This window comes from Crocodylus siamensis, chromosome 5 (genome assembly GCF_052110815.1).
Source record: "Crocodylus siamensis isolate JL-2025a chromosome 5, ASM5211081v1, whole genome shotgun sequence".
Lineage (NCBI taxonomy): Eukaryota > Metazoa > Chordata > Crocodylia > Crocodylidae > Crocodylus > Crocodylus siamensis.
In genome coordinates this window covers 1,179,361-1,195,932 of record NC_143399.1, presented here as the reverse complement: position 1 = coordinate 1,195,932, position 16,572 = coordinate 1,179,361, and the positions used below count along the sequence as shown (strand labels likewise).

At 52.1% G+C, this 16,572-nt stretch overlaps 1 protein-coding gene across 8 annotated transcripts in view; it reads right to left on the bottom strand.

Annotated features, from left to right (window-relative positions):
- The window catches only part of ST3GAL3 (ST3 beta-galactoside alpha-2,3-sialyltransferase 3), a 278,014-nt gene that overhangs the window by 64,403 nt on the left and 197,039 nt on the right, over positions 1–16,572 (bottom strand). For all 8 annotated transcript variants that reach the window (XM_090046552.1, XM_090046548.1, XM_090046553.1 and 5 more), the window contains one exon: positions 14,688–14,782. In XM_090046552.1, coding sequence (XP_089902678.1) covers positions 14,688–14,782 — 95 coding nt within the window. The remainder of the gene's footprint in view (positions 1–14,687; positions 14,783–16,572) is intronic.

Sequence of the window (16,572 nt, the reverse complement as noted above, 5' to 3'; positions counted from 1 at the left end):
TGTATTTTCTGATATCCTGGGCCCAGTTGTTTCTACCTCTTACCTAGGAAACTTTTAGCATCTATCCCACAGGACAGCGGATATCTGTACAACTGCACTTTGTCCTGGGATAAAGTGGCTTACCTCTGGATGAATGCAACATCTGTTTGCAGCTATGTTAGTGCCTACAGGACACAATCAGGATCAGGACCCCACTGGGCTGCTGTCATTATACTGGCATAGGGCTGGAGTGTTGCTGAAGCCACAACGGTCCAGAAAATATGAGGTGGGGGTATTTTGGCGGCTATCTTTTACTGCAGTGGTTCTCGACATTTTTTGTACCAGGACCCATTTGTAAACTTCAATGGCCAGTCTCGACCCAGTGCCCTTCACTCCTGACCCACCTCCTAGGCCCCAGCCCCCCAGCGTGTGGGGAAGGGGGGTGGGTGCCGGGGACAGGCAGTAGGTGTGTGGGACATGGGGGGACCCCAAGCAGCCCCCTGCAGGGTGGAGCACTGCCAGCCTGCAAGGGAAAACCCAGTTTCTCACGTTTTTCTCCTTTGAAAGAGAATCAATTTTAAAAGATTTTTGAAATATTTTTAAAGTCTGTTTGTGACCCTTTCATATATTCTTGTGACTTTTGTGTCAAGATCCACAGGTTGAGAAACACTGTTTTACTGGACCAACTGCATACCCTGGGAGAGATGCTGACCTCTCTCTCAGCAAGGGGTGTAAGCTGTCCTAGCTGAGGGGACCCTTTTGGGAGCAGGCTGGGTGAAAAGAGTGGTTTCTCAGTTTTCCAAGGTGCTCGTGCACAGCTGGGACTGGAGGAAAGACACCCTGTGCCCAAAAGCTTGTCTCTCATCTCTCCCAATGACAGTGGCAATTCACTGCCCGCAACGATAACAGAGGAACAAGCTGGAGTGACCAGCTGGGCGCAAGTCACTGGGCTGGCTTGCTGGCTTGAGGTGAGAGTGGTTCAAGCAGAAAATCCTCTCCTACAACTGTCATGCCGCAAACACGAGGACCTGCATTCATGGGTAACAAACAGGTCCCTGGCTGGCAAGTGGCAGCGGTAGCTGTGGGGTACCGGACTGGCAAGCTGCACGCGCCTTCACAGGTCTGGGCTTCTCGGAACAAGGCATCAGTGGAAGCAGTGTATCCTCCCAGGCCCTGCACTGCCAAGGCAAGCTGGAAATTTACTGTGGGCATCAGACAGCCCGGAGGAAGGAAGGAGCTGAAGCCAAGCTATTGCCTTGTTTTGTTTTTTCCCCTTTAAATAGCAAACTAGCTGATTTTCCCACCAGAACACCCCTTTTCACTGCCCTCTGCTTCCTCAGAAGGATTCCTGCTGCCCCAGTCTCAGCAGCTGCCCACAGACGACCTCTCCAGCACCAACGCAATCCCAGGCACTCCTCCCTGTAGCAGCGCTGGGTTACGGTGACCCCAGACAGCACCGCACCACAGGGCCCCACTTGGCATCGCTCATATTTTGAAATTCAATGGAAAGCTTCTGTAACAGTGGCTGCGATTCCCATGCAGCTTCCCAGAAAAGAAAGCAAAGGGCTGTCTCTTGAGGACTGCAGAGTTCGCTGCCAGCATCTCAGACTGCAGATCCACCCAACTCCCCCATCCTTTTCTTGGATCAGTTTTACTCAGGACTGCTGGGCACCTCCACACCACACTGAAACACATTTCTGACTCTTGTGGTCCAATAATCCCTCATTTCCCTTCTCTTTCCCTGAAACTCAGCACCCTGCCTTTGGCAGACGCTTGGGACTGGGCCAGCTCAGGCACTCAGGAGAAGTAAGTGGGCATCAGGAACCCAGCTCGGGAACCAAGATTAGATGCTGAAACTCCTGAAAGGATGATCCAAAGAAGGAAATGAAATAAAAGATGATGGTGGGATGCTACAGCCGGCAACCAAGGCTCTGATGGACACCCGGCACTGGTCTGCCCAGCATGCAGCATCCCAGAGCTTCCCAAGCGATAGGCCCAGGACAGAAACACCAACCTGAGGGTCTTCCCGACAGGAGGAACCGTTCTGTGAAGGACAAACTACCTCCATGTTCGCACTGAGCTGCTCTAGTTAGTGCCTGAACTGTTCTCTCCGCCTGTCCATGCTAGTGCTGCTCCACATGCCTGCCGTTCCAATGCATTTGGTGCCCATCCCCACCTTCCTGACTCAGCTCCCAAAATCCACATGACTGGCACAACACGGGCAGTACCACTGCCCACCCTCTTATCCTGCCTACTGTCCTCTCCTTCGGCCCATCTGGATAAAAGGGGAGCTCATGCTCCAAAACCCACTCAAGCCCTGACCCTCCTGGCCTGCCAAAAACAGCCCAGCCGGTGCCGACTGTGCTGGTATTCCTGAAAAGCATGTGGGCTCCTGCCAGGAAACACACTCAGTGCAACCAGCTCACTTCGCGCCCATCCAGCAGCCCCTGGAGAGCCCCAGTTTTGATGCTCGCCTGTGACCTGGGCTATTCACATGCTGCATCTTCTCCTGTGGGTTCTCTGGGCTTGTTCTTCTTGCTTTGCAGTAGCGAGGCCCGAGAGGGAAGCCCTGGCCTGCCCTCAGATGCCAATTAGATTTAAATGTCATGAACAGAGCAACAGCTATTTGTGCAGCTGATCATGGAGCTCATGAGCACCCCAAGTTACCAATAAGAAGAGCTTGGGCTCTTCAAATGCCCGACTGCCAAGTGCACCAGTGCAATGCTGTGTGTCCCAGACACCACCTCAGAAAACAGCCACTGCTCTTGGTTTTGGCTTTTTTTGGTTCCTGTTACATGAAAACCCACTGGAGTGGCCTGGTTTGCTGGACAGCCTCTGACTCATTTTCCGAGGATGCTGGCAAAGCGCCTTTGCTCCTGGCGGCCCGGAGGCGCAGAGCTGCTGCGTGACACCTAGGTAGCGAGGGGAAGAAACACAGGGACCGCCCCTGAACCAGCTGCATTTGTTTATGAGTCCTGACCCCGCACTTCCCTCTGACACTGCTGGGTTGAGACGAGGACCCCCGCCCCCCCAGCACACACCCCTCGCTGGCAGCCACTATCCTCCCCACCATGAAGCCACAAGGGCTCTTCTGTTTGGAAAGGAGACAAACGATTCAGTGACTCGCTGGCTGGCCCACAGCAGCTCTGTGGAGGTGCAGGCACAGAGCTCAGCAAACTACCTGCATTTCCAAGGTACGCCTGAGGCTCTCTCATCCCAGCATGGAAGGTCTCCATTGCCACTGTAGAGCCTCACGCAGAACAGGAGTGTTGCACCCCTTTGGCAAGTGAAGTGCCCAAGGGAAATCCTGTCTTCAGATATGCAGACACAGATCAGACGTGCACACTTCCCACAGGCACCGGTTTCAGAGAAGCGCAGATCCTTGGTCTCAGAGCTGTCGGGACTCTGAGGCCTGCTGTGCAGATGAGGCGTGGAGTCTGCGAGCGTCTTCCTGGAGCGAAGGCAGACAGCGCTCTTCCCTGAGGACAGCTCAGTGTTTCCCTTTCTGTCACCCACCCCAGTGGCCTGAGAAGCCACCTGCCTCAGTCAGGAAACCCCACACGAGGGTTTCCAGGACAGGGTGTTTTGAGCAAGCACTGCCAGCCTGCAGCTGGTGCTTAGTGAGGCAGCTCCCGCGGGCACAGCACTGCCAGCGTGCTGCGTGTTTTACCAGCACGAGCATTCAAGCATGGCACTCCTCCCTGCACAGCACCCGAAACGCTTGTTATCTCTAGCCAAAGCATCAGGTATCACACACCACAATCCTAAAAATATGTGGCTTTTATACAGACCCTTCTGAGCACAGAATCTTAGGGCCAGAAGGGACCTCAAGGTCACCTGGTCCAAGCCCTGCAGAGATGCAGGAGTCACGGCCCCAGCCAGACCACAACAAGCTGGACAGACACCTGTGAGTTCACACTCACAACCGCCTGCCACAAGGCAAGCGAGTGACTTCCTCCTCTCTCACAGGGGTAGATACTGAGACTGAAAGAACAGAGACTGACCAGAAGCCCCAGTGGCAGAGGCAGGAGGAGAAGCCAGAAGCCCTGTTCCCTTGCTTCGAAAACCTCATCCTAATTCTTCCTCCTCTGTCTGTGTTCTGACCCAGTGCCAAATTAACAGAAACAGGAAGAAAGAGATCAAACCATTAACCTCCAGCCCCTGCTCCCTACCTAGCGGGGCAGGGGTACATCAGAAAAGCAAATCACCCAGGACACTATTTCTAAGCCCATACCCTTGCTTGCTGTTGCCCTTTCCTGTCACTTCTCACATAGACAGCAGATGCCGGGGAAGGGCCCTGCTCCTGTGTCAATCGATCGCCATGCGCACCCGTCCTGCTGCATAAGCAGAGGAACGCTTTGAACACATTTTCCCTTCATCTGGAGTAGGAGTTACCTAGACTGCAGCATATTAGCCAAGAACCTCAGGTGCCACAATATATTCTGCCCCGTCTGTCTCCAGAATACGGCAGGATTCAAAGGCAGGGCAGCATGGGGTGGCGTCTGGGCACCAAGTGCATCTTGACTTTGGGCTGACCTTGAAATCAGCCGATTCTGGGTAAAAACTAAAATCAAACAGCAAGGAAATGAGCAGGCAATGCCCACACTAAGAGAAGCCACCTTGGTTTGCCTGCTGGCATTTCTACCCATACTATCTGTATGGACGAGCAAAGAACTTCACAGGGATGTCAACGTTTATGGAGGGCGGTTTCTGACCCAGGAGCTCTGGAAATGGGCCCTCAGAAAGTGGAGAAGTTCTTGCCCATCAGGGTCACTGCTGTGCCACTTCCTGCTGCTCTTCCAGGGCTCGCCGGCACACCGCTAAGAGCACTCACGGCATCGAGCTCCCCTGCCAGGCACCCTCCTTGCAGCACAGCCACGCACAGCTTTGGTTCGAAGCAGACGCCTGGTTTTTGAACTCGTGCAGTAGTCTGCCCCAACCAATCATCAGAGAAGAAGAAACAGTTACCAGATTTGCCCTTTCGAGTCCTTTTTGAACAGAACTAAGGATATCCCACCCCTGCACTTCTTTTTTGTTATGGGAGGAGTGAGGCAGGGCCCACATGCTGCTGGGAACAGACAGCAATGCAGCAGCTTGCCCTGTCACAGGGCAAAGACAGCAAGGCAATCTAGCAGGCCAGACCAAAAGCCAGGTGAGATTCCTGTGTGCAACAACGTGGCTTCTGCAGAGACAAAGGCTGGGGGAAGAGATCTAGAAAGAGCTATAAAAGGAGAAATGAGTACAGTGGTCCACTGCAAATTGCAGTTGTGATGTCTAAGTGTATCTGTGTTTTATCAGAGATAAAAATATTCTTCATGCCAGGAAGCCAGATGTGGAGGCGAGACGCTCTGCAACTGGAGGAATGCATGGGGAAGGAAGGAGAGAAGGAGGGGAGGGGAAGAAAGGGGAAAGGGAGCTTTGAATCAGAAAGGGCTCTGATGAGTCAGCTTTAGCAGGCCCTGGACTTCTCTACTTTCACCAAGACTACATCATCTTGACAGGCTGGATACCTTCAAGTCAGCCGGCCCTGACAACCTACACCCCAGGGTACTCAAGGAGCTGGCAAGCATCATAGCTCAGCCCCTGGCATGGCTCTGGTGAAGTGCCCGAAAACTGGAAGAAGGCCAATGTGGTGCCTATCTTCAAGAAAGGGAGGAAAGTGGATCTGGCTAACTATAGGCCCATCAGCCTGACCTCTATCCCGGGGAAGATCTTATATTAAAGAGGCCATCCTTAATGGACTGGCCGACGCCAACATCCTAAGGGACAGCCAGCACGGGTTTGTTGCGGGTACGTCTTGCTTGACCAATCTCATTTCCTTCTACGACCAGGTGACCTATCACCTGGACAAGGGAGAAGAGATTGATGTCATATATCTTGACTTCAAAAAAGCCTTCGATCTGGTATCCCATAATCACTTCTTGGCAAAACTGGCCAATTGTGGCCTTGGCTCCACCACGAGCCGCTGGCTGGGAAATTGGCTCCGTGGTCGGACCCAGAGGTAGTAATTGATGGCAGTCACTCATTGTGGTGTCCTGTGACCAGTGGGGTCCCCCAAGGCTCTGTCCTGGGACCCACATTGTTCAACATCTTCATTAATGATGTGGACACTGGAGTCAGAAGCGGACTGGCCAAGTTCGCTGATGACACCAAACTTTGGGGCAAAGCATCCACGCCAGAAGACAGGTGGGTGATCCAGGTTGACCTGGACAAGCTCAGCAAATGGGCGGTCAAGAACCTCATGGTGTTTAACACCGAAAAATGCAAGGTTCTCCACCTTGGGAGGAAAAACCTGCAGCACCCTTATAGGCTCGGCAGTGCTACGTTGGTTAGCACTACAGAAGAAAAAGACTTGGGGGTCATCATTGACCACAAGATGAACATAAGCCTGCAATGCGATGCTGTGGCTAATAAAGCGACCAAAACGCTGGCTTGCATCCATAGATGCTTCTCGAGCAAATCCCGGGACGTCATTCTCCCCTTGTACTCGGCCTTGGTGAGGCCGCAGCTGGAGTACTGCGTCCGGTTTTGGGCTCCACAATTCAAAAAGGATGTGGAGAAGCTTGAGAGAGTCCAGAGGAGAGCCACACGCATGATCAGAGGTCAGGAAAACAGATCTTATGATAATAGGCTGAGAGACATGGGACTCTTTAGCCTGGAAAAGCGTAGGCTCAGGGGTGATCTGATGGCCACCTATAAGTTTATCGGGGTGACCACCAGGATCTGGGGGAATGTCTGTTCACCAGAGCGCCCCAAGGGATGATGAGGTCGAACAGTCACAAACTCCTGCAAGACCGTTTCAGGCTGGACATAAGGAAGAATTTCTTTACTGTCCGAGCCCCCAAGGTCTGGAACAGTCTGCCAGCGGAGGTGGTTCAAGCACCTACATTGAACACCTTCAAGAGTAAATTGGATGCTTATCTTGCTGGGATCCTATGACCCCAGCTGACGTCCGGCCCTTTGGGCAGGGGGCTGGACTCGATGATCTCCCGAGGTCCCTTCCAGCCCTTATGTCTGAAATCTATGAAATCTTCTGCTCCAGGGAACTGTAGGCACCTAAAAGTGGCTAGACAGCTCTGAACCCAGGGGCCTTCCCTGAGGCACCGACACTGAAGGAAAACTTATAGAGGAAGCCACGGATGAGAACAATTAGCTGTGGCACGAGGTGGCAGTTAGTGTGGGTGCCCCAGCAAAGCCTTGGCTTCTTTGCCACAGAATATGTGGCCAACTCCAGACATCCCTCCTGTGTCATGCGGGAACAGAGTCCCTGTTTCTGGGACGCTTTCATACTACACAAAACTAACATGCCTCAAAGAGCCCCTTAATGCAGCTGGGGGAAAAACTGGTGCTTTCTAGAGCCCCGAGCTGGGTGCCAGCTCTCAGAGTGGCAGGACAGTCACGCCCCCTGGAACAGATATCACCTCCAAAGGCAAGCAGACTCACTGCCACAAGGCAGGCCCTCTGGGAGCAACAATAGATAATTGAAAAGCTGCAATTATCAGCACAATTGCTGCTTCCCTGGGTGGAGGCTTGGTTTAGTTGATTTTTAAGCAAGAAGCGTCTGGCACGGCGCATGCTACTGTCCAGCAGAGCCCTAGTAATGCCTCCTTCCTTGCTCAGAGGGATCACAGCCAGGCCCTGACTACACCTCCCTGCTTAGCAGTGTTGATGCTCCCTAAGCTGTGTCTAGTGACAAATCCTATTGATTGAGATTTCCAAAAATAGGCAGGGATTCCTATGACCTTGCTGGCTGCTCTTTCTGCTTCCAGCCACTGTGCTGAGACTAGAAGCACTGTTTACATTTTGGTCACTAGTGAATGCAGCCCATAACTTAGTGATTCTCGATCTTTAGGGACTCAAAGTGCCCCTCCACAGACTCACGGCCCCCTGAGAAAATGGCAGTTTTTAGTTTTCACTTGTTTTTTAACTACAGAAAGATAATGGAAATGCAAAAAATCTAGAACTCTTGGTTCAGAAATGACACCTTTTATTAGACCAACTGAGAAATTGCAAAAAAAATGTCTTTTTCTGCAAGCTTTTGGGCTCACATGCCCTTCATCAGGTTCAGGGAAAGTTAAAGATGGCAAAAAGTGCCCATATGTAGGAAATAAACTTCATTTTTGTACAAAGGAAGCTGAAGCTGAAAATCTGTCCTTCTGGGTCCATGAGAGTGTCTTTGTGAGGTGCTCTTTGCTGTACATTTATTTTTGTCTTAGACTAACACGGGTACCAAATACACCCCAGAAAAATAATGGAGCAATTCTTCTGTTGCAAAGAACTCCGAAGACCCCAACAGGCCAGAATGCTTTTAACACTGGATTCCTGTTTGAAATCTCCAGGTGAATCATGTTTTCACACCTAACAGTGCTAAGACTGTGCGGCACCCTGTGGCACCCTTGAAAGGATCTTAAGGCACTTCAGGGTGCCACAGCACCCTGGTTGGGAATCACGGCCATACAGCAGGGCACTCCTGCGAGAAACTCCAGCGGCCCCTGGATGCTGCCGCACACTCACCTCCGACAGACGAGCGCTTCCGGAGGACATCAGAACAAGAGATGCTATGTCGGGTCAGACCACGGGTCCATCTGTCACTCAGCTCCACTCCTTTGTGTGAAAGCAAACATCGTCTCAGGTCAGTGTAAACCTCCTTCCTCCCTGGTGGAATCCGCCTAGGGCTCCTCACTTCTGCTGTACCCAGCGATGCACACAACAGCACCGCTTCAGGTTCAGATTCAGTCAGGATTTCCCAGCAAGACGTTTAGCCCGGGCTGGTGTTCAATACTTCCTTGCTGTGCGAGGCAGTCCCTGACTCACCCCGCATGACCCAGCCACTTGCTGAAAGTCACTAGACAACCTTTGGTCGAGCTGGCTTCCCACCAGCAATCGTGATTTTCTGGTCACACCCAAACCCCCGCTTATCAGATAGCGGTGTATGTTCAAGACTGCACCTTCGCAGCAGCTGCTCCAGGGAGCCCCGAGTCAGGCGCTAAATTCTGCCCAAGTGCCAGGACCAGAAGTACTTAGCAAAAAGGAAGAAGATTGGTCCCCTGCATCCCTTTGATTAAAGGCCTGGAAGAAAAATTTTACAAGGAAAGACTAAGGGATCTGGGACTGTTCAGCCTGGGGAAGAGAAGACTGAGGGAGGATTTGGTGGCCATTTATAAGCATGTCAGTGTGAATATTGGGAGGAACACTGTTCACTGGGGTGCCCCAGGGGAGGACAAAGAAAAATGGTCATAATCTGTCACAGGATGGTTTCAGGTTGGGTGTAAGGAAGAACTTCTTCACGGTAAGGGTGACCAGAATCTGGAATGGACTTCCCATGGAGGTGGTGCAGTCCCCAAACCTGGAAGTCTTCAGGAGGAGACTGGACAGACACCTTGCTGGGATCACTTGACCTCAGCAGTATTCCTGCCCAGAGCAGGGGGTTGGACTCGATGATCTTTCGAGGTCCCTTCCAGCCCTTCATTTCTGTGATGCTGATTCTTTGTCTCTACGACCACCTGACAGATTTGCACCCTGGAGCTGCCACTCCCCGCTCAGGCAGCTGGGCTCACTCTTGGACCTTGAACCATGGGTTTTAAGGACAACGTCTGGGAAACCTGGCAAAAGGCTCCTTCCATCCCTCCACCTTGCAGGCATCATCTCTTCTCCTGTTCACCCTGACAGAGATGGCTCCCTGCAGCTGCGTGCAGATACAGGATGTGGAACAAAACCATAACCTGGATCTGGTACCTGCAGCTCTTTAATAGAGAGCTGCTGGAAAGACCATGCAGGGCAAATTGAATCTTTGTGTCGTCTACCACCAAGGAGTGGTGAATAGAAGACAGCCTTCTGCACGCAGTGTGGACTTCTGAAAGGACTGTCGTGCTCTTTGACCTCTCCAGTGCCACGGGCACCTTCCAATTCTTTGCAAATGGCATTTTCAGGGATGTTTCAAATCAGTTTGTCATGGTGTATTTTGATGATACTCTAATTTCTTCCAAGTACTGGATGCTCCATGATACACAAGGGTGCCAGGTCCTAGATGGTCCCCCTTCAAAATTATTTGTATGCAAAGCTGGAAAACATGCAAGCTTGGCCAGTCCTATGTAGAATTCCAGGTCCCCAAAAGGGCCTGGAAACAGACCTGGGCAAGATCAGGGCCGTCACGGATGGGATCCTGCCAAGTGTGGCATTTCTTGGGAATCGTCAGCTTGAATCCCAGGTATTTGATTAACTGGGGACTTCTCCAGATGAACAGACCCTGACTGTCCTGCTCCAGGAGAAGGCCTGTTTCTCTTGGTCACAGAAACCCAGGCTATTTGTGTGAGCTTCAGCAAGCTTGTCAGTCCCCAGCTAAACCCTTCCCACAAGTGTAAGTGGATGCATGGGGCTTCGTAACGAGACTTGCCTCTTCCAGTGGATAACCCCTGGGAATGAGCTTTACCCTTGCACCTGATATGCCCGTAAACTGACTCCTGGGCATTAGGAGTACAGTACTGGGACAAGGAGCTCTTATCCATCAAGGCTGTGTCAAGGGGCAGGGCCAGCTACTCTAAGGTGCCCAGTTCCTGAGCTACATACTCATGGACCAAGAGAGCCAAGCATCTTGTATACCACAAGGAGCCTAAACCAGGGGCACAGTTGCTAGTCCCAGGCTTTGTTAGGCCTTGACATCAGATTGAACAGGAGTTGCAAGACCATTCCCAGGCCTCTGAAGAGGGAACCAGGGTCTGACCCAAGATTTCCTAAAGGGGGTTAGGAAGCAGCAACCCCCACTTCAGGCTGGCTGCAGGCCCTGCTTCCAGACGCCTCTGCCCCCCTGTGTGGGCAGACCATGCTGCAGGAGCTTCTGGGGAGTTTTTAAAATCCTAAAACAGGTGAAAACACTCCCTCCCTCCCATTTTCTACTCCATCCTTGGGGCAGCAGAGAAAGGCAGGCGTGGGAATGGGATGGGGGAAGGGGTGGGGAGGGGGCATTTCTTTGATTAGAAAGGGGAAGGGAAATCTTTTCACCTGCCTTAGGAACTCGCTCCCATGGTGTGGTCCCAACCTGAAAGGGGGTGCAGCCATGCCACTGCCCCCCACCCTTGGATCCACCCCTGCCCAACACGGGTTTTGCTGACTGATCCCTTTCAGGCACTCCTGGCTTTGCTGCGGGGGACGAGGTTTAGTTCTGGCTGCCCACAGGAAGGCTTCACTTCACTTGTCCTCCAGCCACATGAAATCACTGGTCCACAGCACCCTCCAGGCTGCCGAACACACACTGCATGCAGCACCCTGCAAGATCTGCTCCTTTTCTGAAAGGCTCTGAAGTCTGAATCCTTTCGAAAAGAAACCCTAATGAATGAACTCAAGAAGCCAGTTGAAAAGGGGCTTGCTACAGGCTCCAATTCAAAGGTATACATGCAAAACCCTGGGAGATGGCAGCTTCAGCAATGGGAGGCAAAAGAAGATGTGAGAAACTATTTCTTATTGCACCGTTACCTTCAAGCAGTGAAATGGAAATGTAGCCGGTTGGCTAGACATTTTCAGGAGCTAGAAGCAGAGGGAACCTCTTCCACCATGTCCCCTCACAAAGATGTCCCTAACTGGAGGACAAGACAGCAGGACTCCCAATGGCCAGATGCTAGTCGCAGAAGTCATAAGCAAAAGCATATCATCACCAGTGGGCCAGAGCTGAAAGCCTCTGAACACCAAATCCTCTCCCCAGCGTGATGTGTGTTGGGCAATCTCAACTGCGAGCCTTAAGAGGCATCCTAACGCTCAGGCCGAGAAACCCTCCCCATCTGTTTCAACACAGGCATGTCTCCTCGCGACTCCCCCGGCCATTCTGTCTGCCCGGCTTTTCCCACACGCACCCCAGCTCTGACTGTCTTCGGCTCGCACAAGCTCTGTGACTTCTCTCCGTGCTGCCTGCCTCGGCCGGCTGTTTGGATACCATTAGACAGGCTCTGACTGAAGGCCCTAATGAGGTGTTGATCCCATCATCAAGTCACTGAATTCATCCAAGACATGCCCCTTGAGAGGGTGAGAAAAGACCGAGGCACGAATTCCAAGTGACGTGTGACGTGAAGAGGGGCGCCATTCGTATCGCTAGAACGCATGGCCTGTCAGCACGGCCATTAGAAACCCTGGTCTACAGCGATTTATAATTCATCCCTCCCACACACAGAAATTGCTCTGGACTGAAACTTGGCACAGAGCTGAGTCCCAGGAGGGCATTAAAAAAAATCCATTCAGCTGTTTCCGTCCCATTGCTTAAGCTCTCAGCTGTTTAAACAATGGTGATTTCTTGTTTCTCCTTTTAACAGAGGAAATCCAACATAAAACACCAGATTTACATAACACTGTGGCGGTGACACAAGCTGGCAGCAAGCCCCATGCAGGCTGCCAGGGCCACGCCGTCATCCCTTCCTGGTGAGTTTCTCCACGTGGATCCAGTTCACGCAGAAGATTTCTGTTGCACCAGGCTGCAGCCACATGTCACCACAAGCCCTGCTCCACCCTGGCCAGGAGGCCTGCCCTTGCATGCACCACGCTGCACACCTGTTGCAAGAGGCTTGTTCCCTCTTGTGCTCAAGGCAGCGCTTCGACTGCTGGTCCTAGCAGCCCCTTCCAGATCCCCTGCACCCAGGGCTGGGAGAAGCACACAGCGCTGCAGGAGAGAAACATGCCAGCCCAAGGAGAGAGGGGCTACAGCACCAGTCAGAAGAGCCTCATCAATGGTGTCTTGGCTTTAATCAACGAATTCTTTCCTGCTGCCCCACTCAGCTGACACAATCCACTTCCAGGACGGGATTGAGAAATAGGCACAACTGTCCTGGAACCAGGGCATCCCTGCCCTGGAGCCAGGTGGTCACACCAGGTGCTTTAACTGGAAGTGGGAGTGGAGTCAGTGCCCAGCTCTCACAGGTTGTGAAAAAGAAACTTGAAAAATATGATGGGATTCCTTGTGTCAGTGCTGCATGGTGCCTGCCTGAGTCTGCCCAGAGCCTGAAACAGGAGCTGCCTTCCTCGTGTCTTTGGGGGATAGTGCAGTTGACTACCTACCACTCCAAGGGGGATAGTGCAGCTGGCCACCCACACTGACACCTCCTGTCTTATTCATGAAAAGAGCTACACCTTGGCTGCTGGGGTAGGTAACAGGCCCTGCCTTGCTGCTACCATAGCTCCTTGCCGTGGGATGCCCTGAATGTAGCCCTGCCACCACCACTCCAAAAAAGAACCAGGCAGGGCCATAGAGGGGATCCAGACTGTGATGTGGCAGAACAGTGATTCTCAGTCTGGTAACGGCAGCACCCTGGGCTGCTTGGAGATCCTTTCAAGGGTGCCATGGAGCGCCATGCAACATCAGCACGCCGAGGTGTGCAGACAGGTTTCACAAGATAAGCCCAGAAATTTCCAGTAGGAATCCAGAGTGTAAAAGGCATTCTGGCTTGCTGAGTTCTTGGCAACAGAAGAGTTGCTCTGTCATTTTTCCATTATCAAAAAATGAGTGAAAACTAAGAGCTGGCATTTTCCAAGGGCTGCCTTGAGTCTAAGGCGGTTGAGGACCATTGGCCTAGAGCCTCAGGTTGCTTTAATTGAGTTCTGCCTGCCTGAGCCGCAACACTGAGACTTAGGCTATAAACAGATATTGTCCTTGGAGCGGGATCAGAGGTGCCAGGATGCTCTCCAGCCTAATTAATCCACTTTACTGGGTGACATAGATGTCACCTGTAGTCCTAAGTCAAGGCATGGCAGTGCAATACATGCACTGGGGGAATCTCATGCTGGGGAATTCCTGATACACACAGGATCAGACCCCTGAAGCCCTGGGACCACCTGCCTGGGGTGGCTGGAGTGCAGGTAGCTCTGGGCTGCCCACGCTCTCCCACCATAAAGTAAGCAGACATTGGTCACAAAAAAGCAGCACACAATTTTTATCACCTTTTGTCATGGCCTTGATTTTGGGCATTTGTGGTGCAACAAGGGGCATGGACATCTGTTTGCTCGGGCTCCATGCTGCCATAAAAATGTTTATAGTGGCACAAACGTGATGTCTGTTTGCAGCCTTACAGCAGTTTGCCATGACTTGCAGAGAAGCTGCCGCTTTCCGAATATGCAGATGGCTGCCAGGACCAGGCACAGGAGTTGGCCCTAACAAGGTGGGTCTGCCTTGTGCAAAGTCCGTGCCTGTGGTATCTGAGTGGGGCTTGGTCTGTTGAAGAGCCTCAGGCTCCCCGCACGTGGCAGAGCTATGGAAGTACTTTGTGGCTCCTCAGACCATGAGTAGAGCTGCCACCTGCTGAAGTGGCAAATGAAAAACTGATTGCATGGAGTTCAAATTCACCAGTGAGCAGTGCTGCTCTCTGTTCTTGGGGCTATCAGCTAGACGACACCCTCCCACCAGCAAGGGGACTGAAGGGGCACTGCTGCTGCTGCCAGCCCACCACCTGCAGCCTATCCCTGCTGGGGATGCAGCATCTGGTGAAGGCTCCCCAGCAGAGTATCCTGGACCTAATGGCACTGCTGCTTCTGATCCCCCTGCAGCCTAGTCTGCACTCCCCATGCCCAGCAGTTAGGAGACCAGTCTCCAGAGGCAACGGCCCTGGACTCACACATTGCATTCAGCCTGGAATGAGACCACAGCGGTGAACAAGCCTCCCAGAACTTACAAAGGAAACCAAAACTGCAGGGCAAATGACCCAACTGCAGGACCACATCTACTCTCCTGGTCATACCTTGTCCTTTAATTCCGAAGGGAGGTACAAAGTCCCTGATCCGTGCCCACTTTCGGAAGGAATCATCCAGGAACATGGGTGCTGGCTTGGAGAACCTGAAAAACAGAACAAGAGACAACTCTTAACTGAGGCACAACTTGCTGCCAGAGGGACGGGGACACTGCTGAACTACCGATCCCATGCTCAGTGGCAGGCTGGGGAAAGCAGCAGCAAATTGACTCATGAGGTTTCCTTTCTGCTTCAGAATCCACCCACAGAGGAATCAACGTGGCTTGCATGTAGGAGCGGTGTTACCGCAACCTCAGAGGCACGTTGGAAACCTGGAACTCACTTCACAGATGACACTTCAGATAGACGTGCCAGCCCCTCACAACAGCAGGCCCAGCCTCCTGCCCCACGGATGCCAGGAAATGCCACACAACCTTCTGCGGACTGGGGAAGAGAAATGCCCGGCTTTGCTGAGTGCTAAACCCCATGTAAACATCTCGTTATAAGGAGCCATGAACCCTTTCCCTGCTCTTGGCTAACCTCTCTCTACTTCACTGGTAATAACAACCCCCTTTCCTTCTGAAGGGACTTCTTTTATACATAATTAAATTCCTCTATTTCAACTGCCTTTTACTTGCTTTGTAGTTACTTCTGACAACTTCTCTTTAGTTTCAGAAGGTTTTTACTGCCCTCCTTAGCTCCGCAGGTTTTCACTGCCCTCTTCTCTAAGTGACTACTTTCATTTGCATCATGGAGTTAAACAAAAGTTGTACCTGGTATTTAGCTTAGGCTGGATCTGCTTCTTTCCCAGACTCAAGAAAGTACCTGAAAGTTTGTCTAGCATCTCTCCCACCTATAGAGCTGGTCCAAGAAAAGTTATCACCAAACAAATCTCACAGCTGATGCTGAATCCTAATTTTGCAGCTCCTAAATGCTGAACCTATTGGGGCAGGAGGCAGAAGGACCATAGGTCAACACTGCTCATCCAACAATGTCCTTCAGAATGAAGTAGCAGGCGGGGGCTGCTCAGAAGGATCAGGTACATCTGCAATCAGAGCAGCTTTCCATCCCTTATCAGCGCATGTCTGGGAACACTGCCGCCTGCCAGCTTAAGAGCTCATGGCAGGCTCATGGCAGGCATGACCAGTTATCCAGCTTCTCCGGTGGGTTTTGCAGCCCTGTATGAGCTCCTGGCTGCTGAGCTAGGCTGCTTCAGTACCCATGCCAGCTCGTTTGGAGTTGGTGCCTTGCACTAGTCACAGTGATGAAGTCATAGCTGTGTGCTACAGGGACACTTTCAGGCACCAGTTTGGACAGGACAGAAGGAAACTCCACACCATTTAAGGTAGGGAGCAACAGCAGATGCCAGCCAAATGCAAAAGAGTTTGTGGAAACCTGAGGGGAGGGAGGAGAGGAGGACCTAATGAACTATGAAAGCAGAGTGAGTTGCACCCACCCATGCATAATGAGTCACACCCACTTCTGCAGCCTTTAATAAGATAATTAGCAATCACAAAGGCAGGGCACCAGGGATTGCGTGACTGCGCTGGGAGGAAAGGGAGGAAAGGAGAACCGAGGATGCTGAAAGGGCCAACATGTGCTGGGGGAAGGGAAGGGAGGCCTGCTAATCAGCCCAGGATTGCTGAAAGTCTAGGGCAAGCAGAGGCCAGAGCTTTTTCAAAGAACTCGATCCAGGATTTCCTGGAAATACTGTAAAAACTCAACAGCCGGAAAAATTACCTCAGGCCTTGCAGGGGCGGATTGCTCAGGGCTCCCAGGGCTTTGAAATATAAGGCTGATGAAGGAACTAGGTACAAGCGCTCTTTGGAAAGCAGGTGCCCTCCCACCACGCTGGCTGGGAGAGTCTGCATCAGTCTGGAACGAGGCAGGAGGCTTC